The sequence below is a fragment of the Trametes versicolor genome (assembly GCF_000271585.1).
Source record: "Trametes versicolor FP-101664 SS1 unplaced genomic scaffold TRAVEscaffold_13, whole genome shotgun sequence".
In the NCBI taxonomy this organism is placed as follows: domain Eukaryota; kingdom Fungi; phylum Basidiomycota; class Agaricomycetes; order Polyporales; family Polyporaceae; genus Trametes; species Trametes versicolor.
Genome location: NW_007360333.1, coordinates 1,727,288 through 1,750,755, shown reverse-complemented (window position 1 = coordinate 1,750,755; position 23,468 = coordinate 1,727,288). Strand labels below are relative to the sequence as shown.

Sequence of the window (23,468 nt, the reverse complement as noted above, 5' to 3'; positions counted from 1 at the left end):
GCGAAAAAGGAAGGAGTCACGCGTGACTTGGCTGATCAGGGGAGATTACGTCACGCAGCGTCACACCGGGTCACGTATTTGGACGCGCCGCCGACGGCTTGCGCACCTTGGCCTCGTTCCGCGATAATCACCTCGACATCGACGAGAACGCCGACTACGATGAACTCACCAGGCTCGACCAAGCTCAATATCTCAGGTATGAGGCATCTTCACGACGCCCCCCGTGGGCTCGAGGTGCTCACCAGGCTTGAAGGCATCGTCCTGCATGTCAAGGAATATGAAGGACAGCCGCCAGAGACGATGTCGTTCAGCAAGTCTGCATCGCGCACGATATCCGTGGGGCGAAAGCCAAGCCAAGGATACATCGCAGACGATCCGGAGCGAGCTCTTTTCCGGTGCCCGGTAGTGAGTCGTAAGCATGCGAAGATCACCTTCACGGAATATGGAAACGTATGCCACGGCTCCCTCTGCGTGCGAGGAGCCGTACGCTGAACATCTCTCACACCAAGGTATACATCACTGACCTCCACTCTCACCACGGAACGCACGTTCTCCGCCCGGGCGAGCTCGTCTGGACGGGGCTCAAGCCAGAAGTGCCCACCGTCCTCGCCGATGGCGACCTGATCACATTCGGGAAGACCGTTGGGCGGGAGAGCTATCTAGTGCGTCCTGTCGTCGTGCGCGTGCAGCTGGTCTTTGGCAGGGACGCCTCTCCAAGAGCACCCTCACCCCTGCCGAGTTCGCTCACCCATGATGACTCGTCCCCGGACAAGGCGCCCGCAAGATCGAGCTCTGGCCGCTACGGCGTGTACCCACCCTCTCCCGATTCCTCTCCATCGACGTCGGACGGCGATTCTGACGCTCAAGAGAATTCGCCGCCGGCGTCGCCCCAGGACCTCTTGCCGTCATTCGAGCGGGTCCTCTCACGTTCACAGAGCATGTCTCTTCAAAGTGGGCGGTTGCGTCTCCTTCAAAGTCTTCTACCCCCTATCCATGTCTCCCGACACGACTCTCCGGAGACCCCACCTTGTGATGTCGAAGAGTCGTTCTTCGAACCGGCGCAGGTAATACCTCTCGACCATGAGGAAGAAGACATGGACCTCTCGTCTAGTCGGTCCGCATCTCCGGAAGAGAACCGCGACGACGATGTGACTTTTGTTATGGCTCCCGAAGAACCCCCTATCGTCGGGGCCTGGCCAGGCTCTTCTTCGAGTTCCTCCTCGTCTCCTGAACAATCCCCTGAGCCCTTCGGCCACCCCGAAGTCATTGAGATCTCAGACGACGACTACGGCACTCCTTGTCAACCTCTAATTCAGGGCCATGCTGTTGATCTGACGGTGGAGGAGGTGATGCAGACTGAGAATGACCAGGCAGATGCGGATGTTCCGGAGTTCGTAGTCATGCACAACGCCTTCTTCCAGCAAGTCGAATCCATCGCTGAAGCCTCCGCGAGAGTGCAAGAGCTCGTCCAGCCAGAGGAGCGCGAAGCAGAGATGCAAGTCGACGTTGCTGCCGCTCAAACCGCAGAGATCCTCGTCAGTGTACTTGTTACATGCATTAGTCATCCGCGAACTCATACGTATTCATCGGCAGAACGAGCTGACTGTCATCCGCACCACCCGGGAGCTCGATGAAGCCGCGTTCTCCGCCCATGTTCAGCAAACGAAGGAGCGCCTCAGCGCTCTCGATGGCCAGATCGTCGAAACGCATGCGAGCCTCTCCACGCGCGAGGCACGGCTTACGCAGCTCCAGAGTAGGCTGCAAGGCCTGGGCGACCAAGTCTCGGACTTGCAGGAACGCAGCACGGTCGCCGAGCGCGAAGCTGCGCGGATCGAGGAATTGATGAAGGAAGTGGGAGCGGCGAAGGATACGTTGAGAGGTGCGTCCGTAATTCATCTCATACAAATCCTGCTCACCCTCTGATCGTGGCCGTTTCCAGAGACTTGCGATCTCCAGCGTGAAGCCAGAGCGCAGATGGCGGATGAACTCGAGGCCCTCAAGGCCCTTCGTATAGAAGCCGCCGCCGCCGTTGCCGAAGCCAAACTCGCAGCCGCAGCCGTCACTACTGCTGCATCGGTAAGCGCTAAGCCTCTCCCTTCTGCGAGTGTGTTGTATTCATCTTGAGGTGCTGCAGACCGCGAACGTCCTAAAGCGCAAGAGAGAAGACGCCGAGGACGAGGCAGAGCAGTCAGTCTCCAACAACGATGATTCACGCATAATCGCCGCGCTGCCCTCGAAGCGCCGCCGCACGCTGCAGGTCGCGTCGACCGTTGCGCACACGGCGACTGTCGCGACCATCGGCGCGGTTGCCGCGTGGGCTGCGCTAGCCTTCTCTTGAAGAGTGCTCTCTGAGGGTGCGTATCTCCATTCAGCCTCTCTTCGGTTGTGCTCGACGCTGATCATGATGCTATATCGCCCTAGTTTGTCACTTGTCCGGGACATGCATGCCTTTTCTTGCCATACGATCCGCCTGGGCGCGGTCGTTGTGTGGCCCGTCGCGGCAAGAGGAATTTTATGATCGTCTCTGAGATGGACACTGCAGGAAACTTGTATGTACTGTATCATTCGTTCACCATGGCACGTATGCTGTATGTTAGAGAGGAGTGCGTTGGTTGTATAGTATGTATCGCAGGCGTTGTACCGTATATAAACAAGGGACTAGTGTTTCACTGCATGATCATGTTGCCGCACATAGATTCCGAGGCTGTAGAAGGCTGAATGTCAGGTCGCCATCGCGTCGGATGGACCGTTGTGGGCATATGATTCCAGATAGGGTGTACTTCGTCCGCTCATAGGCTGAACAGGCATGGCTGCCATTGCTGGTGCAGTGCGTGCAGGGAACATCTGACTGCAAAGAAGGTTTCGATGAAGGCCTGAGCACGATGCATCATAAGACTAGAGGGCCAAAAATGCAATATATACAAGACATCGAGAATACGATTATATGCGCAAGATTCTATCCACAGTACATAAACATTGCAAGTCCAGTGCAGTTACTTCGGGCCTCCGTACGTATTGAGAACGTCCCGGGTCAGCGCGCGGAGCATCGCGATGGTCACGAGCGGCTTGTCGCCAACATCGGTCGCGCCAGAGGTACTAGGAGGCGGGGACACCGATACCTCGGTGTCGAGGTAGCCATCGTCCGACGGTGACATGCGGGTACGCTTGAAGGACAAGGAGCTGGCGGCCCATGAGCGGGGACGCTCGCAGACTCAGGAAGGAAAAGGAGAGCGTACCCGTTGAGACGGAGATCTTCCTGCGATGCGCGACGTTTCGGCGAAGGACCTATCGACGACGCCTTCAGCGCAGCCTCTGCGGCGAGCTGGCGGAGCCGGTTGGCTTGTGTCTCGATCACGTCTTCTAGATCTTGCACTGCGGAGTCGAGAGCCTCCCGCTGAAGAGTGACCGGGGATGCTAGCTTGTTTCCTAGTACTGCCTGCGCGGATGTGGCAAGTAGATTTGAGAGGCCTTCTGCGAACGGACCGGTGGAGTATCCTAAGGATTGAGGTGAGATGCCGATGGTGAGCCCATGATAGTCGATGCGTACCTCTGCCCATTTCGCCGGGTTGCTGGAGGTCTTCTGGGATCTCGATCGATACGTGAGACGGGACGCCCGGGAAGAGACTCAGGATCGTCTTCAGTGCGGTGTTCAGGATCTCCTCTACGGCCACTACCACTCGATCGTAACGTGTCCAGTTGACTGCACTCTAATGAGACGGAGGAATCATTGGAGGGGGTGCGCGTACTCACACTCGTCGTCTGACCAACAGCTGTCCACGAGGTCGGATATAGGTGACTCCACGGGAGCAACGAGTAGTTTCCGAATGTCTGCGGAGGATGTTAAAACAAATATGCCCAGATGGTACGAGTGCGCGTACCTTCCCATGAAAGCTTCACAGCGAGTCGATCGTCTGTATCGAGCGGCGTGGCGTTGACCACGTCTGCGAACTTCCTGTCCAGCTCCTTGGCAGTGGCTGAGACAGAGAAATACGAGACGTGCTTCAGCGAACCGTCCCGAACCGCCTTGTGCGTCTGGTGAAACGATAGTCAGGGCGACGATTCCACGCATGTCAGAAACGTGCTGCATACCATGTCGATGAAGTCCCTTGTATCCCCATCGTCTTCCTTCTCAGACCAATTGATGACCAGGAGGCAGGGCACGAAACGTTCCTCATCTGGCGGAAGCCGAGTCTCCAGAATGTCTCGAAGACGCGCACAGTCGTCAAGCACGCGGTATTTCCTGCATCCAACCACGTCGTTAGACATGTTTCGCCGTAGAAACCAAGTACACAGGCGCACTGACCTCTCGATCTCGTCCTCAACCCCCTCCAGCGGCGAGCGCTCGAAGATGATCAGCCCAGGGGAGCCCTGCTGCTCGGGCGCGTCAAACGCATGGATGCAGAAGACGTTCTCCGACACCCAGCGGCCGGACGCAGGCACATCGAACTTGTGCTCCAGCCAGATCGCAGTCTTGTCGTTGACGTTGTTCGTCGACAGCCAGATGCACCACTCCTGGAGCCGGGTATCGGGCGGCAGTCGCGCCTTGAGGCAGTCGACCACGGTTCGCCGGAAGGAGCCTTGTGCCCAGCGCTTCTCGTTCTCGTCGCGGTTCTGTTCGACATCATGTTAGAAAAAGAAGACTGAAGGGCTGCTGTGGTCAACGTACCTCCTGCAGCCGCCGCGCAAGGGCCTCGTCTGTCAACGGCTCCGCGAACTGTGCAGACTTGCGCCGTTTCACCCGCCGTACTTGCGCAGTGTCGACAGGCGTGACAGCTGAGACTCGCCGCTTCTTCGCTTGCGCCTTGTCCGGATTCACTCGCCCGTTGTGGCTTGTCGATAGCCGCGTGCGCTGGACCTCCGCCTGGTACGACTCGCTGCGCTTGCATGCCTCCTCCCACGCCCTGCTGTTCTCTCTGCACTTTCTCCAGCGCGCCCAACAGTCCCGGACGAGATGGCTTTTGCGAAGGAAGTTGACCGCTAACGGCTCGAGGTCCGCGACGCTCTCCTTCGCCTTACCCTTGCCCTTCGTGGGTGACGGGGACGAAGGGGAAATGCCGTTCGTCCGGATCTCGAGGACGGGCTTTGGTGCCTTGGACGCAGAGTCTGGCGTCTTGTTGACGGGTGATGTTGCCGCGAATGACTCCATTGTGGACTGCCGATGGAGCGCAGGCGTACCGGGCTGAAAGAGCAGCGCATCGCCGGTCGCAGAAGTCGTCTTTCCGGTAGGCGTCGTGATGTGTATGGGACTCAACACGTCCGAGGCACTCGGCGTCGGCATCGACAGGGACGGGAAATGGATCATAGACTGCTTGCGCGACAGGGTGGAGCCTTCGGATGACTCGAACCATCGTGCGGTCGGGGTGGGGGGAAGGGTGATGTGAGTTGGCCTACCCAGAGCGGGTGGAGGGGCGGTGGGAGAGATTGGGGAAGAAGGCCCGGTGGGCGTTCCAGGAGAAGGTGTGTAAGTCATTCGGTCCGTCTTAAGGCGGGCGATTGGTGACGACGACCCGGGGAGGTCCCATAGCGTCTGCCGCCGTTCGACAATCCGCGACGGGGTAGGGGGAGGAGGCATGTCTTCCCGTGACACATTTTCTTCAGGTGCTGTCGACGGTGCAGATGGTGCGACAAATGCTTCAGGAGTATCGAAGAACAGGTTTGGTTGCGTGAAAGAAGCGGCTGGCTTGGGCGGCGAGGAAGATGATCCCGCAGATGGCGCCGCGAATGGGTCGGAAAATATTGGCGGCTGATTTGCGGGCTGCGTCGCCGGCGAGGGTTGTGTCGAGGGTTGGGAAGGGATGGATGGAGAGGATGACTTTGTTTGGGGAGGAACAAAGCTCGGGGCGAAGGGGTTGAGAGACGGACCACGCGGAGGGCTAGAATTTGCAGGTGCGGATGTTGATGTACTAGGGATGGGAGCCGAAAACGGAGGCGCCTGGGTTGTGGTCGCAAATCCTGGCGACTCTGCTGGCCAAGTGGGCTGCGAGCTCAAAGGGGCAGTAGTCAGAGGCTTGGAGAAGATCCCACTAGTAGTTGTGGTAGGCGCTGGTGTGAATGGATGGGCACTCGAGCTTGACGAACCGAACGCGGATTTCGGCGTGCTTCCGAAAGCCGAAGTCGGCGGGGCACTCGTCGATGCGCCGAAGGTTGCCCCACCAAATGCCGATTTCTTGGTAGCCAGGTTCCCGAACGCCGACTTCGGAGGGGCAGAGGATGACGAAGATGGTGCTGCGCCGAAGACGTTGGTACCGGCCATCTGACCTAGGCCTCCAAAGACGGAACATCCCGCAGGCGCGGAGAAAGAAGTACCATTGGTTGCCGAGCCAAACACGGGTTGCGTTGGAGGCGGAGGAGGAGCGGAGGCGGAGGGTGGGGCGCCAAAGTTGTTCGTCAACCACTCTGTTGCACTTCGGGCAACTGGCTGGGAGGCAGGCGCAGGCTCTTCAGTGACCTCCAAATGGTCCGTCATGGAGGCAGGGCTGGCAGTGATGAACGCATCGCCGTCAGGGGATGTCTGCGCGTCCTCCACAGGCTCAGAGATGCCGTCGATGATGTCCGGGATACCAAGGCTGCCGCGGATGCTCTCGATGCCCTCGATGGCCTCCTTCCCGAAGTGACGCTCCAGGATGCAAGCGACCAGATAGATCATCACGATGTTGTTCTCGTTGCGGAGGACGCCCGCCAGCTCCGAGAATATCTGCATGGCCTCCGCGTCGACGACCAGCTTCGACACCTTGGAGATGGGTGCGCTCTTCGCCTGTACGCGTTGTCGGAACTGAGTCGTAAGGCGAAACACGGCGTGATTCCGGATGTCGTCGGGGATCTCCTCGTGCCTTTCCCGCTGGTCCCGAATGTGGATGAGACGGTGGTACACACGCATCTCGAGTTCTGTCGGTGCTTGGTAGCGGCCACGCTGGTCCTCGTAGAACTCTTTCAGACTTTGAAGGGCTAAGATGACCAGGCATCAGGCAGCGTATTAACGGTTGGACACGAACACAACTTACTGTTCATCAACTGCTGCTCTTCGAGGGCGACTGAGAATCTCGGGCTTTCACGCTCCAAGTGTAGCGCTAGGATATGGAAGCGCGCGCAGCGGTCGTGACATTCGATCGCCAGCGGACCGGTTTCATGCTGCATCGTAAAGTCATTTCGTACGGCACGAGACCGATCGCGGATGAAGTCGTAAGTTTGAGAGAACCCCTCTCGCATAAGAAGGTCATGGAACAGATAGTTCAGCGTTTTCTATCATGGAGTTAGCAATAGCAACCGAGTGCACGTTATATTGACAAACCTTCAACACGGGAGGTGGTCGTAGATCCGACGGGAGCGTCTTGTCACCGGCAGCGCGCTCGTATATTTTGACCGCGCGTCTGTGGTCGACGCGTTTCGTTCCGGGAATCTTGAAGCAAAATCAGCCTATACCCGTGCAGTGTAGGACCGCTCAGGTTTGAAGGTCGGATCGAGTTCAGCCAGTGGCACCACACCACCCACTAAGGACAAGTGCGGGCCGAACGTCAAACAGGGTCAGGTCTGTTGTAAACGAGAATCATGTTAGCCTTGTTCAGTTGCTCGTAGCATGCGGGAAGGGTTTGCCTTCACTGCAGCGAGCCGAACACTAAGGACGACGTACCTGACTGGACCCGACCCGACCTCCAAGAATTCAGCAGCCCCAGCGATATCAACACGAAACGACGTACAACTTCCCACTTGTCCAGGTTGTTCTCCCTCTCACGCCGGTAGCGTTCGAATCGCGGACACATGCCCATGCAGGTCCCGACCATTGTGATTGCCTCGTCCAGGCGTTTCGGTACGAGAGGGTCATCCATCTTGCCCTCCGCAATCGCCCGCTTGCGTTCTACCTCGCGTTGTTTGACGAGCTTGGTCGAAGGGTGAGCTGTCCACGCGTCAGTCATCCCAGTCTGCACATACCTCCTGGTAGAACTTCTCGCGTTCCTCCTGCGTCTCCAGCACAGGCTCGTCCTCTTCAAGGTCTTCGGGCTCTTCTTCGTGCGTGCTCTCCGCCCCGCTGATGTGATCGTCCTCTGTCCCGCTGGCGCCTTCTTCGTGAAATTCGTTGGGTACGGTGAGGTGCGTGCTGTAGTGTGCCTGCCCACGGCCCCTGCCACCGCGTCGATGATGCCCGCCGCGCGCCCGCCGTTCATCGCCGCCGTGTACATTGCTGGTATCTCCTTGACCCGCAACCCATTTCTTGTTGCGTGAATGCGGCCGGCGCCCCTCGGCCGCACCCTGGATGTGCATCATTGTGGCGGAAAGAGAAGAGCCCTAGCGAGCACAGGCCGATGAGTGGAGCAGATCAGAGAGGTCTTCAGCTTGTACACAAGGTGCGTTGAGAGTCTTCCACAGCACGATATAGACAAACAGGCAGCCGACGCGTCTGCGGAGGTGTTGAGGGAGGAGGAGTCGAGCGACCGTCGACGAGGGTCGAGGACAAGGTGAATAGGCGCCCATGGCGTCTGCCAATCTGGGAATAATTGCTTAGTCAGCTGTCCGGCCCGTCAACCGCTTGCGCTAGGTGAGCAGGGTGAGCTCGTTAACGACCACGACGACCACGACGACCACGACGGCGACCAACACTACGTCGACCCCGGGGACGGCCCCCGCCGTGTATAGCTCTACCGCGTCCCTAAGTCAACACTCTGTCCGACATCTTTAGTGCGGTTGCGTACATGCATTCACCCGAGTCGGATGCGGCGGAGGAAAGGATACCTCAGGATATCAGTGCGTTGCACAACTCTCGCCTTCATTCATATCCACTTATGTCTGATTCATTTAGTCGCCATATTCCACGCATCATTCCACCCAACTCAGGGGAATGTTATTGACTGGTCTCTCAAAGCCAGTGAAGGTACGTGACGGGGTCTGCTTGGTTTCACCGCTAAACATTCAAATATTCTTCAACAGACTTGGACTTGTCTCATGTCGAGTTCAGCTGTCTCCCAAGCGGTCTGCACCTTATAGAGCGCGATGTAATGTGAGTGCCGAGCTCCACTTCTCTGTCCACGAGTCCGATGCACTGCGAGAGGCTTGGTGTGTAGGCTCGTCAGTGGAGTATCACTTCATAGCATTTCGCCAAGCGCATTTTTCGCGTTGCGCTATCGGGAACGTTGCGTGGTCTAGCAGGATACGCCGCCGTAATGCCAACGTTCTTTAATTCGCGTGCTAACGCTCCTCCCCATGCAGCTATTTTAACAAGGACGAACATCAGGGCGTGTGTGTATTCCGCAGAAGACAGACCACAGAACACGGTCACCGCGGTTTCCGTCTGTCCTCCTTTGGTGTATTACTCGCCAAGTCACCTCGCCCTAAACCTTGGAAGCACGTTGCAACCCTCAAATCGCTGGTTGACACCGTATACTCCTCCCTTGAGGACCGCGACGCGCTCGATATCCTCGACGCTGACTGGGACCCTGCGCGAGCGTATTTTGAAGAGCACAAGGTGCACCAGGCAGATCTGGGAGGCGCAGGCAACTGGCAGGGCTGGAACTCGGAGCTCGAGGCTGCTCCGCTGGATGTCAGCCCCACTGTCCATCTTCCCCATCTTCTACGTATCCTGGGTCCGTCTTCTTTGACCTTGTACAAGCACATCTTAGGACGCCGGAGGGTTTTGATCATCACCCTTCCCCCTGTCGAGGCCGCATGCATGCTTTGTCAGGTCGCCGCGGATATATGCTACGAGGAGCAGGTGAGCGAGCCTGTCTCAGGATCCGCTAGCCAAGATGGACGTGAAGGGGACGACGCATCCCCTCGAGTAAAGGGTCGCAGCGCCGCCGGTATCAAGGTGTTGGGCATGGTCACTCTCAACGACTTGGACAAGCTAGAGTTTGAGAGCAAGTCGGGGCGCGGCTGGATTGCGTGCACCACGGACTCTATCTACTTGGACAAGCCCTCATGCTATGATCTGCTCATCGACCTCCGCTGCGCTACTCCCAACACAAGACCGACTTTCCATATATCCAAACCGGTAGAACCACCGAGTGGACGGGGTCCTTCTTACCGGTTATCCAGCATACGTTTCACTTGGAGCGACGTCCGACTGGTAAGTCGTCTCCTAATGCACACTTGTTTTTGCACTGACCACTGCGCAGTGGACCGAACTTGACCGAATCCTCCAACTGGACTCCGAAGGCAGTCTGGATGTATGCTGCGACCCCTCACATTGCAACGGCAAAGGGCACGCTGGCCCCAGCTCAACATGGACCGACGTTTGGCGCGTCTACGAGGATGTCTGCGTAATGTGCGCTGGGCTCTGGATGGGCGCGTGGCGCAACACCTCTGCATCCCCCTACGCCTGCACCCCGCGCCGCGCAGAAAACTGGGGCAGCATCCATCTCGAAGGCGAGGACGACCTAGGACTGCGCACACGCTCAACCCCATACATCCGCAGCATCGGCCAGGGAATCGAAGGTCGCCCCTCTGGGAGCACACTGCCATCTGGCCTGGGCAGTCTCACTCCCCGCGCGCTCCGCAGGGCGAGTGCGATGTCCGCGTGGACGTGGGCAGGCGGCAAAAACGGCGACACGCCAGAACCGGAGCAGGCACCACGACCAACGGAAAACGCGCCCGCCGCGTCAAGCGGGATGTTCATCCCTGGCCAGCGTAGTAACGTCCCCGAGCCAAATACGCGCCAGGACTCGGCAACGGTGGCGCGGCGCGAGCGGCAAGTGCTCACCACGCTCGCGCTGCTCGACGCGTTCCACGCGAACACGACGGTCGTCCTCTCACGGTTCGCGGCGCTCCTCGAAACGCGCAAGGCACAGCAGCAGCAGCAACCGTTGTCGTCACGAAGAATCGACCTGGACGCGGGCCTCATAGCAGGGGCGCATCTAGTGTTGTTCACGCCGAAGGACGTGATGTCGTTCGAGCTCGGACCGTTCAGCGGACTCGACGCACGCTTCGTGGAGTGGCTGGGGGAGGAATACGGCGGTGGCGTGCGCGTGCTGGTGCGGCGCGGCTGGAAGGATTTGGTCGGACTTATCCTCGGATTCGGCTGATGGGGCAGTGTGATCGGACTTGCCATAGACGAGGGAACGGCTGGCCGAGTGTGAAGTGCTCGCGGTATCCACCGTGAGTTACGACAAGTAGATTAGGACGGTATGTCTGCTACCATGTTATGTTGATACCCATTATGTTTTATATAGGTCTGGCGATGTTATGTAGCTTGTCCGCCTTAGGTGCTCGGTTTCGGAATTTCCTGCTGTCCATTAGGAGATGATGCGCTCAGGGGCCGACTAGTCCTCTTGTCCATTGTGCGCACCTTGACGTGGGTAGAGTAGAGGACGGGCCAGATCTGGTCTCATTCGCGTCGAGAATTCTGCGCACGAGCCAGGACACGCCAACTCACTCGACCTCCACCTCTGCGCAGATGGCCAAGCAAGGACTTACGACACTAGATTCTGAAATGGATTACAGATATACAGGATACATCGACGAAGCGTACGTACGATGCGAGGGGAAAAGGGACAAAGCAGTGGCGTATTACAGTGTCACGGAAGAGAAGAGGATATACCACACAAAAACATAGCACATTGAAGCCAAACGAGACGTCCTTGAGCAGTAGTACGAGGTGAATCGAGGGGACGTACGAAGGAGCTGGAATGCTAGGCTCGCTTGGGGAAGTGGGGACTATTGAATGCGGATGCTTTGAAACAGATACGGACGGCAGAACAGCGGGGGATAGTAGAGTAGACATCACGTCGTGGAACGGTACCAGACGACGCGCCGACAGCAGGACGATGCCCTTACAACTACCGCCTAGCTGTTGCGGGGCGCGGTATGCCACGACGCTTGCCCCTTGTCGGATTCTTCTGCGCGCGGGTGGCTTGACCTGTCGCTGCCGTAGCGGGCCCCGAGCCGGATGGAGCGGCAGCAGCGCTGGGTTCGGTCCTAGCCTTCTTCGACGATGCCGAGGCCCGCCCGCTGGCAATGTTAGACATTGCTGTCGATTTCATGACGACGATGTGCTTCTTGGGGTTGTAGCTCTCGGAGAGCTGGTCACCTACACGGTCCGCAGGCCAGTCGTCGGATCTGAGAAGGTACCTGGAGAAAATCTCGGTTGTGATGAGGTGGCTGTCAAGTTGCGCCGCTCTTTTCTTCGTCAGGTCCCAGCTGGGGTTCTCCGCCTTGGTGGTAGTGCCGTCGGCGTCCTCTTCTTCATCGCTCTCGCTGAGTTCATCGACATGTTCATCGCCGCCTCTCATCTTTTGTCGAATGTTCGACAATTTGGCCCGTATATTGTTTTTCCCGTCTTGGGGGACATCGCCGTCCAGGTCGTCTGCCCTCGCCTGGACATGGGAGGTACCGTGAGTCGGGTCAACTTCACGGAGATATCTGTCTTGCTTCCGCAGTATGCGATAGCGGGCAACGAATAGCCGTAGCCACCTGCGGAGAAGTTTATTGAGAGGGTGCTTTGGGGCGTTGTCCTCGTTCAGGAATTGGAGGTCCGTCATTCCCACGCAAAGTTCGCCATGGAAGATTGCGGAGGCCTTGGCGGCACTGCACGTCTGTTTTACCGACTTCTCGTGCAACTGGAACGTGTCGAAGTAATCAGCGATGAAGGATGGCACGCAGTCCGCCCACGTGTGGCGAAGGTATCGAACGGAGTGGTGGAGGAGCACGTGGAAGAATGACTCGAGCTCATCCGGAACACTGACTGGACGCTCAGGGTGTGTCGTATATTGCACTGACATGAACTGCCAAGTTCCCTGATGAGTTTACGGAAGGATGAGCGCGGACGTATACAATGAGAAGGGATAGACAACGAACCGTATACTCAGGCTGCCGGGCACGCTGGAAGGCGGTGTCTTTCGGAATGTATTTCGCGAGCTCCCAATCGGTCAGGCATCCTTGCCACATGACACGCCTCCTGCCGCTATCGCACATCTCGACCTGGGGCATGATGAGAATATTCCCAGTGCTGATGTCACAGTGAAGTAGGCCAAAATGGGCGTATGCGTCGTGGTGCGCTATGAAATATCAATGTCAGCGGACTGTATTCCTGTCTGATTTACGAATGAGGTGTTACGTACTGACAATGCAGTCCAGAATCAACCGCACGAGCTGCTCGCCGCTTGTAAACTGCCCCATCTTAAGGCAGACTTCTTGCACGGCGAGGCGGTAGTGGATGAGTAGCCGGGCCTGTGGGACAGACTCGGGCTCCGCCGTCGTCTCCTCCTCTTCCATGGCGCCTTTCTTCCCGTGCGTAGACTCGCCAGACACGCTCTCAGCAGGAGGCGTCACAGGCGGCATCTGCTCGTCGGTCATGTACTCCGCGACGTACGTTGTCTGCTGAAGTACGTCGCCGTGTGCGACGACGGTAGGAACGGTCAACTTGACGCCGGGCTTCGATCTCATCGTCTCGAGATATTTGCCTTCCGGTTCCACGTCCTCGTAGAACGACCTCCAGGAATCTTTGAGCCAGACAAACTTGTTGTTCTTGACATCGCACGCGATATAGCCACGCGTCCCCCGACCGAACATCGAGGTGGCTTCGAAGACTGGGCAAGCGACGAGAAACTCGTGCTTGTCTTCACCCACTAGGAGTTTGTACCGCGGCCAGCCTTTGCACAAAGACTTCTGGAAGTCTTCACGGACGTATTTGAAGAGAGGCTGTGATGGCTGCGATGTTTTTAGCCGAGTATTTCCTGCCGGATCCGGGGGAGGAAGGGCATCGGAGTCGGGAAACTCGGAGACGTCGGCGAGCTCCTGGAAGGGCATGTCAAGCGCTGGATTATCGATAGCCCATGTGTCCATCAGCGTGTAGTCGTCAGAGCCTTCGACGAGGAGTGTCGCGGTGGGATCGATGCCTTGCCGTTCGTCCGACATACTAGCGAAGGCCCAGAGAAAATGAAGCAGCGAGCCCGGATTTTCCAGATAGTTGATCGCGTTGGTGGCGATAAGCCCAGAGCGATCCCAGTACATGCCCCTGAACTCGTCGCCGTTGATCAAGAGGGAGAACAACGCGGTACGGTGCTGGTACTGGAATGTGGCTGAAGCGTATGCGAGAAGCTGCCCACGTACATCCTGTCGCGACTGCGCCCACGCCTCCGGATGATCGCTCTTGTCATCGAACGGGTCATTGGCGGTGCCGCCCTTCTTGAACTCGATGAAGAGCCGAAGATGGGTCCAGTTCGGGCAATGATTCTGTGGGAGCACCACGCTCGGATACAAGGCAGCCTCGACGCTAGGCTTTGTGCGGTCTGTCGTGGAGTGGCTGTTCTGCGAAATCGCTGCCCGAAGCTTCCCGGGGAGGGCGATCTTATTGATGACGTCCTTGACCTGAAAAGGACGCATGAAGCTTTGGCCTACGAGATTAGCAGAGAGACATACGATGGTGTTCGCAATTTCATTCTCGCTGACGTCTTCACGTCGTAACCCGTCTTCATCATAGAAGAGCGTGTTCACGGTCTCTATCATAATGCTCGTCGCCTTCCACGGTGGCCTAGGGATGTCGCCGTTGACCTGGGGCCATAGGATGTACTTCTCAAAATCGGCTAGGGTGGTGACAGTACTCGAGTCCATGATGTCCACACCTCGATTTGTCTGTCAATCGCAGCGTTGGGCTTCAAGGGGGCGACAAGATTATAGAGGTCGACCGGCTTGTTATGCGTAGGCTTGCTTGGGCTACTCTGCTTATTGCTGCTCAAGGAAGCAGGAGTGGGAGGTTGTGGATCAGCTATGCCTGAATGCAGAGAAATGGGCGAAGATGGGCGGGAAATGAACGAACATGAGGAGCGAAAATGCGGCTTGATATACCCCCAGCGAGCAGTGGCTAGGATGGCGCGTGGCTTGAAGGTGGCTAATAGACGAGCGCTGAACGGAACAAAGTTAGCCACGCATAAATACAAAGAGGGGATTGATGGCTGGCGGGGGTAGGACAATGGGAAGACTTACTGCTCTGGCTAAAGTGCGTGATGGAGGTAGGAGCCAAGGAGCGGGCGCTTGTTAACCACTATGTTCGAGTTGCCTTTTCGGGATGACAAACGGTGATTGCCGTCCTGACACTGGCGCGCCCGCGCAGTCAGAGTCTCTCCCCCAGCGTCGAACTTGAATGTCCTGGCATCGGCCGTCCCGAGACTCTAGATCTTCCTTAAGGACGACCTCCTAGCCGTGTGGGATTGAAAGGAGTCATGAGCGACGTAACATAGACGAAAATGAGATCCGTGGATTACTGTACGCTTATATGTATTTATGCCAGCCTGGAGCATAATACTAGAACGTGTACTTATGTGATGCGACGGGGCACTATAGGACAAAGCGGTGACAATGTCATCGCAGATGGGTAGCCTCGTCCCTCCGCGCTCTACAGGGCGACCGCAACGGTCGCGTGGAAGTGATCTGGAGGGGAAATTGCAACACGCCAGAACTCGAGCAGGCGCCACGACCATTGCGGGACCCGCCATAGGACATATGACGGGGTTTCATTGTGCTGACGGTGGCCGTTGACAAGCGACAGTCATACACATTGTCGGGCGCACGAGCATCCCCTCTCAGGACGTTATCTTGAACTTGATTTAGACCACGTCGAGCGGGTTACATGTCAGAACGCGGATGAAAAAACCGCATACAATGCTGCGAGTTTCATATACGAACGCAAGACTACGAAACGACAACCATCGTCCTTGAGTGAATATTATAGACAGGACAATACGTATCATAGCTAAAGAGAGCGGCAGGGCTAAGCAGAGACTGGAATAGGGGTCAGAAGGGTATAAGCAAGCATCCGGGGAAAGCGAGATATGCTATAGGACAAGAAAAAATGAGAGACCGTGGGGCCTACCGATGTTAAATTGAGCTTGAGGACAGTAGGAGTCGTGAAAAGCCTATGGGATGGGACGGGCGACGGCGGCGGGTAGCGAGCGGGGTTGACTGAGATAGCTTTGCACTGATATGGAATCCGCGCATATCGTATAGCGGGTAGAGTCCGAAAGGGGAGTTTGCTGAGGATACAAGGTGCCGATACGGGAGAGAAGCTGGCCCGTTCATGTCTAAGACCGCGGACGGGTGGCGCGCCTTTTGTGAAACTTGCGCCTCGTTGGCCGCTTCTGCAATGATGGTACGAGAGGAGCGTCCGACGTGGTGGGTCCTGAGCGTGCTGCAGCGGCCGCGCTAGCTTCAAGCTTCGCCTTCTTCGCACTCGAGACATGTCCACTGGCGTGAACACTGGAAGAGGCCATCGCTGTTTTCTGTGCGACGAAGTGCCTCTTAGGGTTGTAGCCTTTGGTGAGCTGATCCCCAACGACGTCGTCTTTTGGCCACCCGGAAGCCTTGAGGGCCCTCCTAAGGATTGACTCCGTCTTCTTATGGGTTTCCAACGCCTTGGCTCTTCTTTTCCACTTGGAAACGGTGGCAGCGTCTTCGGCGTCACTATCTTCCAAGTCCGAGTCGGACTCCGGGTCGGCGTGCGAGTTTAGCATGGCTTCTAACTCCGTCGGGGTCGTTTCCTCTGTCGGGACGTTCGTTTCCCGAGGCTTGTCATCGACTTGATCAGGCAGGCGATAACGAGCCACGAAGAGTCTCAGCCAACGTTTGAGAAGCCTGTCAAGAGGGTGGTCGGGAGCCTCCTTCGAGGCTTTGAATTTGAGGGCGCCTTCATCGACTCGGATCACGCCATTGTCCACCGCGTAAACCTTCTGGCTACTGCATAGTATCTTGCCGCCCCTCCCAACCTGGAAGGTGTCGAAGTAGTCAATGACGAAGGGCGTGGTTGCATCCTGGAGAGTGTGTCGGAGATAGCGGACGCCATAGTAGACTAGGACGTGGAGAAATGATTCGAGGTCATCCGCGACCACGACTGGGAGCGTAGGGTTTCGCACATGCGATACTGACATAAACTGCCATGTTCCCTGAGCACCGAGTTGGCGATGAGCACGCGAGAATTGTTTCGGTAATATGTCCACACACCGTTCGTTCTGGCTGCCTAGCACACTGCGTCGAATCATCCTTGGGGACGTACTTCGCAAGCTCCCAGTCGGTCAGGAATCCATGCCAACCAACCCGTTTTGACCCATCTGACATGGTGTAGACTTTCGGTAATATCAGCAGGTTTCCGGTGCTGATATCCCGGTGAAGCAGATCGAAGTGCTCGTAGGCTTGACGATGTGCTACGAATGCGAGCGTCTGTGTATAGTCCTCAAGCAGGACGATGTCACTCACTGACGACACAGTGCAAGAGCGTCCGCACCAGCTGCTTTCCACTCGTGAAGTTACCCATCTGGAAGCAGACTTCTTCCACGGCGATGCGATAGTGGATGAACATTCGAGGCTCAGCGGGAACCTCGGGCTTCTCTTCCGTGTCGTCGTCTTCCCTGGTGCGCTTCCTGCTATTCGTAGACGCGTCGGACAGAACCTCAGCAGCAGGCGGCTTCGGCAGGAGCTGTTCAGCTATGTATTCAGCAGCAAATGTCGTCTGCTGAAGTACGTCGCCGTGCGCAACGACGGTGGGGACGGTTAACTTGATGTCGGGCCTCGACACCATCTTCTCGAGATAGTTGCCTTCCGGCTCCACGCCCTCGTAGAATGGCCTCCAAGAGTCCTTCAGCCAGACAAACGTGCGGTTCTGTACGTCCCAAGCAATGTACCCACGCGTCCCGCGACCAAACATCGATGCGGCATTGAATGTCGGGGAAGCGACTAGGAACTGGCGCTTCTCTTTGCCAACTAGAAGGCGATACCGTGGCCCACCTTTGGCCAGAGAGGCCCGAAACCCATCGCGGATGTATTTGAAGACCGGTTCCGATGACTGCGCTGACTGCTTGGATTTCTGTGGAGTTCCCGACGCAGGACCATTGTGAAACGCCCCCGTTCGGCTGTCGGAGAACCAGCGTGAGACATCCGCACCCTCGGAGAACGGGGCATCCAGCGCTGGGTTCGCGCGAGCACACACGTCCATGAGCTTGTAGTGTTCGAAGTCCTCAGACAGCAGCGTCGCGGTGGGATCGATTCCTTGTTGTTCGTCCGTGAGACTCGCGAATGACCAGAGAAAGCGAACGAGCGTGCCCGGATCCTTGACATAGTTCGTTGCCTCGGTCACGATGAGCCCCGAACGGTCCCAGTACATGGCCCTGAACGCGTCGCCATTGATGAGAAGGGAGTACAGCGCCGTGCGGTGCTGGTATTGGAACGTGTTGGTTGCGTATGCGAGAAGCTGTTCGTGTACATCCTGCCGCGACCGCGCCCATGCCTTCAAATGTCCGTTCTTGTCGTCGAACGGATCGTTCTCGGCTCCGCCCTGCTTGAACTTGATGAAGAGCCGAAGGTGGGTCCAGTTGGGGAGACCATCGCGAGGGTGAAGCTTCGCATCCTGAGGATATAGAACAGCGGAGATATCAGGGGCAACAAGAGACTCAGAATCGACGGAGTGAGCTTCGCTCTGCACAAGGTCTGCACGAAGACGCCCTGGAAGGGCGATCTTGTCGAGGACATCGTTGACCTACAAATGTGACCACGTCAGTGCATAGCCTACAACATATCATGGAAGACCAACCATGACCCGCGCCACATCGACGCATTTGAGGTCTTTACTTCTCTCCCCACTGTCCTCGCTAGTGCGGAAAAGCTTGCGAATCGCACTCGTCATTGTGGCTACGGCCGTCAACGGGGGCCTGGGGATAGCGCCTTCGCATTTTGACCACAGGATCCACTTCTCAAAGTCGTCGAGACTGATAGTCGTTATACTGCACATAGCTTCTTGATCGCAAGGGCGTGAATTCAGCCGTGCAGTGTCGTGCACTGGCGTAGCCTCCACAGGTGAATAAAACTCTAGATGCATATTCAACGGTAAGCGAAGTTGCGAAGCTTCACAATAATTCACTTACTGGAGAAACCCTTTGGATTTTTGTGTGTAGAAGAAGATATGAGTTTGCGGGTGCGAGTGGGGAGCTGCTAAGATGGGGATGGTGTTGGAAGCAAGACGACATGCGAGGCGCCCAGAAGCCCTCCGGAAAGCTTGCTCGTTTGGGACGTCGAACATAGCCACTTACTCGTTAGCCACCGCCCAAAGGAGCTGCTACCATCACACTCAGACAATTCAGTGCATAAGGTCCGAATTGGGATATGCAGACAAAGGGTGCTGCATTGCAAGTACACAGGTAAATACAGGTACAGAGATGGCAATGCTGTCCTGAACATCTGCGCGTGGAGTCTACACCTCTTATATGTTTGGGTCATTCTACTGTTGCGTTCCCCAATGCGAGCTCGTGAGAATGAAAAGCCCGTAGTAGCGATTGTGACACCGTGCTCAACCGCCTCAGAAGTTGATGTTGGCGCAACAAGAATTTCACACTCGGTGCTGTCTCGTATGACGCGTTAAGGAGTTGTACATTAGTACGCTATGTGATGCAGACGTAGAGGTCGTATTTCTATGCTTCATAACTATACGGAGCCAATGGTTTGGAACGCGCTCGCGACCGTCGTTTGCGGCGGCGTACGTCGCTCGCTCGCTTATGTGGCAAGAGGCTTCTCAGGAGCGCCCAACGATGTTCTCACTGTTCAATGCTAAGCTCTGAGATAGGGACGGGTTTATAGTGGGTAATAAGGTAATGTATACATAGGTGGGCAGAAAAATCACAACGTAGTACAAAAAATGAGCGCCACGGCGGGAAGAGACTGAACGAAGACTGGGGCACGATCATAGCTAGAAAACGGTCGAGGCCTATGTACTTGAGTCGAGTGCGGAAAAGGAGCCGGGGCTAGTGAGGGCAACTACGAAGGAGGAGCCTGCAGCGGTTCCGGTGCGGATTCTCTTAGCACTCGAAACCTTGGGGCCAACCGCGTTCTGAGGCGTGTAGAAAGGCGACACGTTGTCACCCCTGACCCTATCGCCACGGTTCCAGCCACGTAGGACCACCGCATGCGTGAGCGCCTCCACTAGGCAGTCGTGGCTTTGAACCTGTAGGGAAAGCGCAACCTGCGCCGCGTCGGGTGGTTCGTCGTCATCTGCCAGCAGCTCGTCGTCGTATGCCAGCGGCTCGTCGTCGTCTGCCAGCGGCTCGTCGTCGTCTGCCAGCGGCTCGTCGTCGTCTGCCAGCGGCTCGTCGTCGTCTGCCAGCGGCTCGATATAGTCCGCCAGGGAATCCTCGTGTTCCTGTGCTGAGGACTCTTCCAAGGGATGCAACGGCTCGAACTCTTCTTCAAACATGACCGGCACGTCTAAAGGCTCATCGGTTGCGAAGGGGGCTGGTTCCACGGCATTTGCCTTCTCGGCCTGCTTCTTCTTGTGCTGGACCACGGCGTAGTGCGCCTTGAAGAGTGCGAGCAGACGCAAAAGGAACCAATCCAATGGGGAACTAAACTTGAGGGATGAGTCCGTGTCGTCCAAGACCAGCTTGCCAGAGTACATGGCCGAGCGCTTCGTTTTTCCGCAGAGGTACTTCTTGTTAACCAAGGAGTACGACTCAAAGAAGTTCTCGATGAAGTTTCCTGCATCCGAGCAGTTGGAGACCAGGTATCGCACGGCGTAGTAGAGTATGACGTGGAAGAAGGATTCGAGTTCGTCGGAAGTTTCGACGACTTTGGCGTGCTCATTGAGCGTGGCGACCGACATGTATTGCCATGTTCCCTGCAGTCATCAGTCAGCATCGTGCCACATAAGTAGGGTGGAAGTCTACGCACAGTACGTTCAGGCTGCCTGGCGCGCGGAGGAGACTTATCGTCCACGGGCTTGGACAGCTCCCAGTCAGCAAGAACACCTAGCCACTGGATGACCTTCCTCTTCGACGCGGGATGGTAGAAGGTCCTTGGGAGTATCAACATGTTGCCCCCACTGACGTCGCGGTGGACGATCTTCGCGATTCTCATCGCGTCCCGGTGGGCTATACACCTCGTCAACGAAAATCAAAAGACGCTACTAATAGGTAACAAACATACCTATGACGCAGCTGCGTGCGATCTCCAACAGCTGCCGTCCGCTCGTGAACTTGACCAGCGGCATACAAACCTCCTTGACAACCACTCGGTAATGCATGTGCCGTCGGAGCGGGCAGTTCTCGTGAACCTCGTCTTCAGCCAGTGCAGCAGCAGTGTCGGGTGAGGCAGCGTCGCTGTTAGACGATGCGGCATCGGTGTCAGGCGATGTATTGTCGACGTCGGGCGACGCGTCGTCGTCGTCGTCGGACAGTGTGGCGTCGCTGTCAAAGATCGCTGTGTCGCTAGTATCCACTTCGGATCTTCGCCGCTTGAGAAGTTTCTTGACTTCTGGCTGTTGCACTTCCGCCAGTGTGCGCGAGGAAGATCGGTTCGCAGGGGCGCTGGAAGGGGGAGCCGAAGCGGAAGTGGTGTTTGCAGGCTTCACTGGCGGCTTCCAGAATTCCGGTGTCCGGCTCTTCTGTTCAAGGATGTCGCCATGACATACCAGCGTCGGGACGTTGGGTACGCCAGCCTTGTTCAACTCTGCCAGAACCGCACCCTCCTGTTGGACGAGGTCGTAGTACGCACGCCACGCGTCCTTCAACCACACGAAACGGAGGGTTTCGCAATCAAGGGCAACGTATCCTCGCGTACCACGCCCAGCCATTCCAGACGCGTGGAAATTAGGCTTGCCAACGAGGAACTTCCGTACGCCTGTTCCATTCGGTACTGAGAGGCAATACCGAGGCCACTTGGGGTCGAGCGAGTTCGCGAAGGCCTCACGGACGTAGCGAAATACGAAGTTTTTAGGGATGTCTTCGTTGGGGGCAAGGGAACGCGGCGTGTGATCGATGTCGGAGGACCGGGGGACAGCCGCTGCGTCCATGTCCTTGTACTGGTCCATGTTCGGGAGGAGCCGTTCGGCGGCCGGGTCCAATCCAAGCTGCTCGTCGTTGAGCAGCGACATCCGCCATAGCATTTCGCAGAGCATATCCGGGTCCTGACAGTAGTCCGCTGCCGGGGTGACAATTGTACCCGACCGATCCCACCGGAGGAACCGAAACCGCCGACCCAAGATGAGCAGCATGTAGAGTTCGGTGCGGTGTTGATAACGGAAGATGTGCTCCGCGTAGTCAATGAGCTGACCGCGGACTTCTTTGCGTGTGAGAGCCTCCGCCTCCACGAACTTCTTCGGTCGATCGTCGTACGGGTCGTTCTTCGTGTCGTGCGATTTGAACTCCACAGGAACGATTTGATCTGCCCAGTGGGGCCTTTTGTCCGTGGGCACGAAGTTCTGGCGGAAGAAGCCGGCGTCGACCCTCAGCTTGGATCTGTCGCCCTGGTCGGGACGATGTTGCGACTCGGCAAGCCGTAATTTGGGAGTCAGGTTAGCCACGGACTTGATGGCCTTGATCTAGAGCCAGCGTAAGCCGCGGGCAAAGATAACATTGGGGGAGTGCTCACAAATTCCTCTGCCGTTTTCGCCTCAAGCATTTCCGGATCCGTGGCCTCTACTTTGGCGAGGCCCTTGAACAGGTTGCGGTCCCACTCCGGTCGATCGTCGGGGGATACGACGGCAGGCAAAGGAAAGAATTTGTCGCGGAACGTTTTAGCGTCCATTCTGACAGCCTTGTGAGCCATGTCTTCCACAGCGGCGGCGCGGTACTGGTTGCGTCGATGGAATTCGGCGGCGAGCGAAATGGGACCCGTGCCGGTAGTGCCGTTTTGGGTCTTGTATGTGGTGGCCGATACCGGGCTTGCCTGCAACTTAGGAAGATTCATGGTGAGTGCCTGGAGTCAGGACGAGGGAAGCCGCACGAACCTGATAGTGGAGGTAAGGAAGCTTATATAGAGGGGGTGCTTGGTGAAAGCGCGAGGCAGGAGATGGCTAAGTCGTAGCCGTGGCTAGCTTTGGCTGCAGATGACGCGTCCCAATTAGATTAAATTAACGCAGCAGTCTGCCATGTCGCTCACGCACCGAAGGGTAGGACAATGAGTCGCGCCTTTGGGCGTCGGTACGACAATGGTCGTGGTGGATGGATTCCAACCTTGAGCTGCCCGTTTCGGCCTTGCCCTGGCTAGCGGTGATTGCCGCCCACACAGACGCCCGCAGCCATAACTTGACCTCGACTTTCGACCAACCTGCGACGACGATTTCTTTGTCCCGTCAGTGCTTCACCGAACCAAACGCGCACAATATCCTTTGTATTCTAGGCCGCATGATTGAGGAGCTTTGGGCCTGATCTGGGCCTGCGCAATAGGAGTCAGGTTACAGTGAACGAGATTAATCACTTCCTGCCAGACTCGGTACAGCAATGACTTCGACTCCCGAGTTTGTGGCATCGCCGCCAGCTGACGACTTCATGCCAGATTCCCACAACATCTCATTCTAAGGGGGATACCCTCGAGGCTTTGAGCAATACCATCCGACAGAGCGCAATCTTAGCGGGACTAGTAAGTTGTACTTGCTCAGCGTTCACCGGCTATAAGCATCCTTGTCAGCTGTGCTACGGGCTAGTGTGCGTTCATTAACGGTATCAATGTCGCAAGCAGTCGAATCCAGGGCTCCTGCTGCTTCCAAATACAAGAGTCTAGTGAGTACTATAGCG

General features: G+C 56.8%; 5 protein-coding genes across 5 annotated transcripts; 2 read left to right on the top strand and 3 right to left on the bottom strand.

Annotated features, from left to right (window-relative positions):
• Positions 1-121: 121 nt before the first annotated feature.
• Positions 122-2,687, top strand: TRAVEDRAFT_67333 (uncharacterized protein). The gene is made up of 6 exons (XM_008046342.1): positions 122-450; positions 510-1,535; positions 1,594-1,879; positions 1,940-2,076; positions 2,135-2,354; positions 2,422-2,687. Exons 1-5 carry the CDS (start codon positions 160-162, stop codon positions 2,336-2,338), a joined length of 1,944 nt encoding a protein of 647 aa, XP_008044533.1. The 5' UTR covers positions 122-159; the 3' UTR covers positions 2,339-2,354; positions 2,422-2,687.
• Positions 2,688-2,902: 215 nt separating this feature from the next.
• Positions 2,903-8,434, bottom strand: TRAVEDRAFT_155881 (uncharacterized protein). The gene is made up of 12 exons (XM_008046341.1): positions 7,927-8,434; positions 7,695-7,874; positions 7,289-7,396; positions 7,002-7,239; positions 4,667-6,945; positions 4,304-4,611; positions 4,090-4,240; positions 3,879-4,032; positions 3,751-3,828; positions 3,548-3,700; positions 3,237-3,495; positions 2,903-3,180 (listed from the first exon to the last, which is right to left on the bottom strand). Exons 1-12 carry the CDS (start codon positions 8,257-8,259, stop codon positions 2,994-2,996), a joined length of 4,428 nt encoding a protein of 1,475 aa, XP_008044532.1. The 5' UTR covers positions 8,260-8,434; the 3' UTR covers positions 2,903-2,993.
• Positions 8,435-8,630: 196 nt separating this feature from the next.
• On the top strand, positions 8,631-11,180 carry TRAVEDRAFT_75207 (uncharacterized protein). Its single transcript, XM_008046340.1, has 5 exons — positions 8,631-8,736; positions 8,792-8,863; positions 8,920-8,989; positions 9,199-10,054; positions 10,104-11,180. Exons 1-5 carry the CDS (start codon positions 8,685-8,687, stop codon positions 11,007-11,009), a joined length of 1,956 nt encoding a protein of 651 aa, XP_008044531.1. The 5' UTR covers positions 8,631-8,684; the 3' UTR covers positions 11,010-11,180.
• A 582-nt stretch (positions 11,181-11,762) lies between these two features.
• On the bottom strand, positions 11,763-14,535 carry TRAVEDRAFT_53443 (uncharacterized protein; the record flags this gene model as incomplete). The annotated part of the gene is made up of 3 exons (XM_008046339.1): positions 11,763-12,719; positions 12,781-12,980; positions 13,044-14,535. The coding sequence occupies 3 exons, from the start codon at positions 14,533-14,535 to the stop codon at positions 11,763-11,765; spliced, it is 2,649 nt and encodes an 882-aa protein (XP_008044530.1).
• A 5,009-nt stretch (positions 14,536-19,544) lies between these two features.
• Positions 19,545-22,641, bottom strand: TRAVEDRAFT_75206 (uncharacterized protein; the record flags this gene model as incomplete). Its single annotated transcript, XM_008046338.1, has 4 exons — positions 19,545-20,572; positions 20,626-20,825; positions 20,881-22,273; positions 22,324-22,641. The coding sequence occupies 4 exons, from the start codon at positions 22,639-22,641 to the stop codon at positions 19,667-19,669; spliced, it is 2,817 nt and encodes a 938-aa protein (XP_008044529.1). The 3' UTR covers positions 19,545-19,666.
• Between the last annotated feature and the right edge of the window lie 827 nt (positions 22,642-23,468).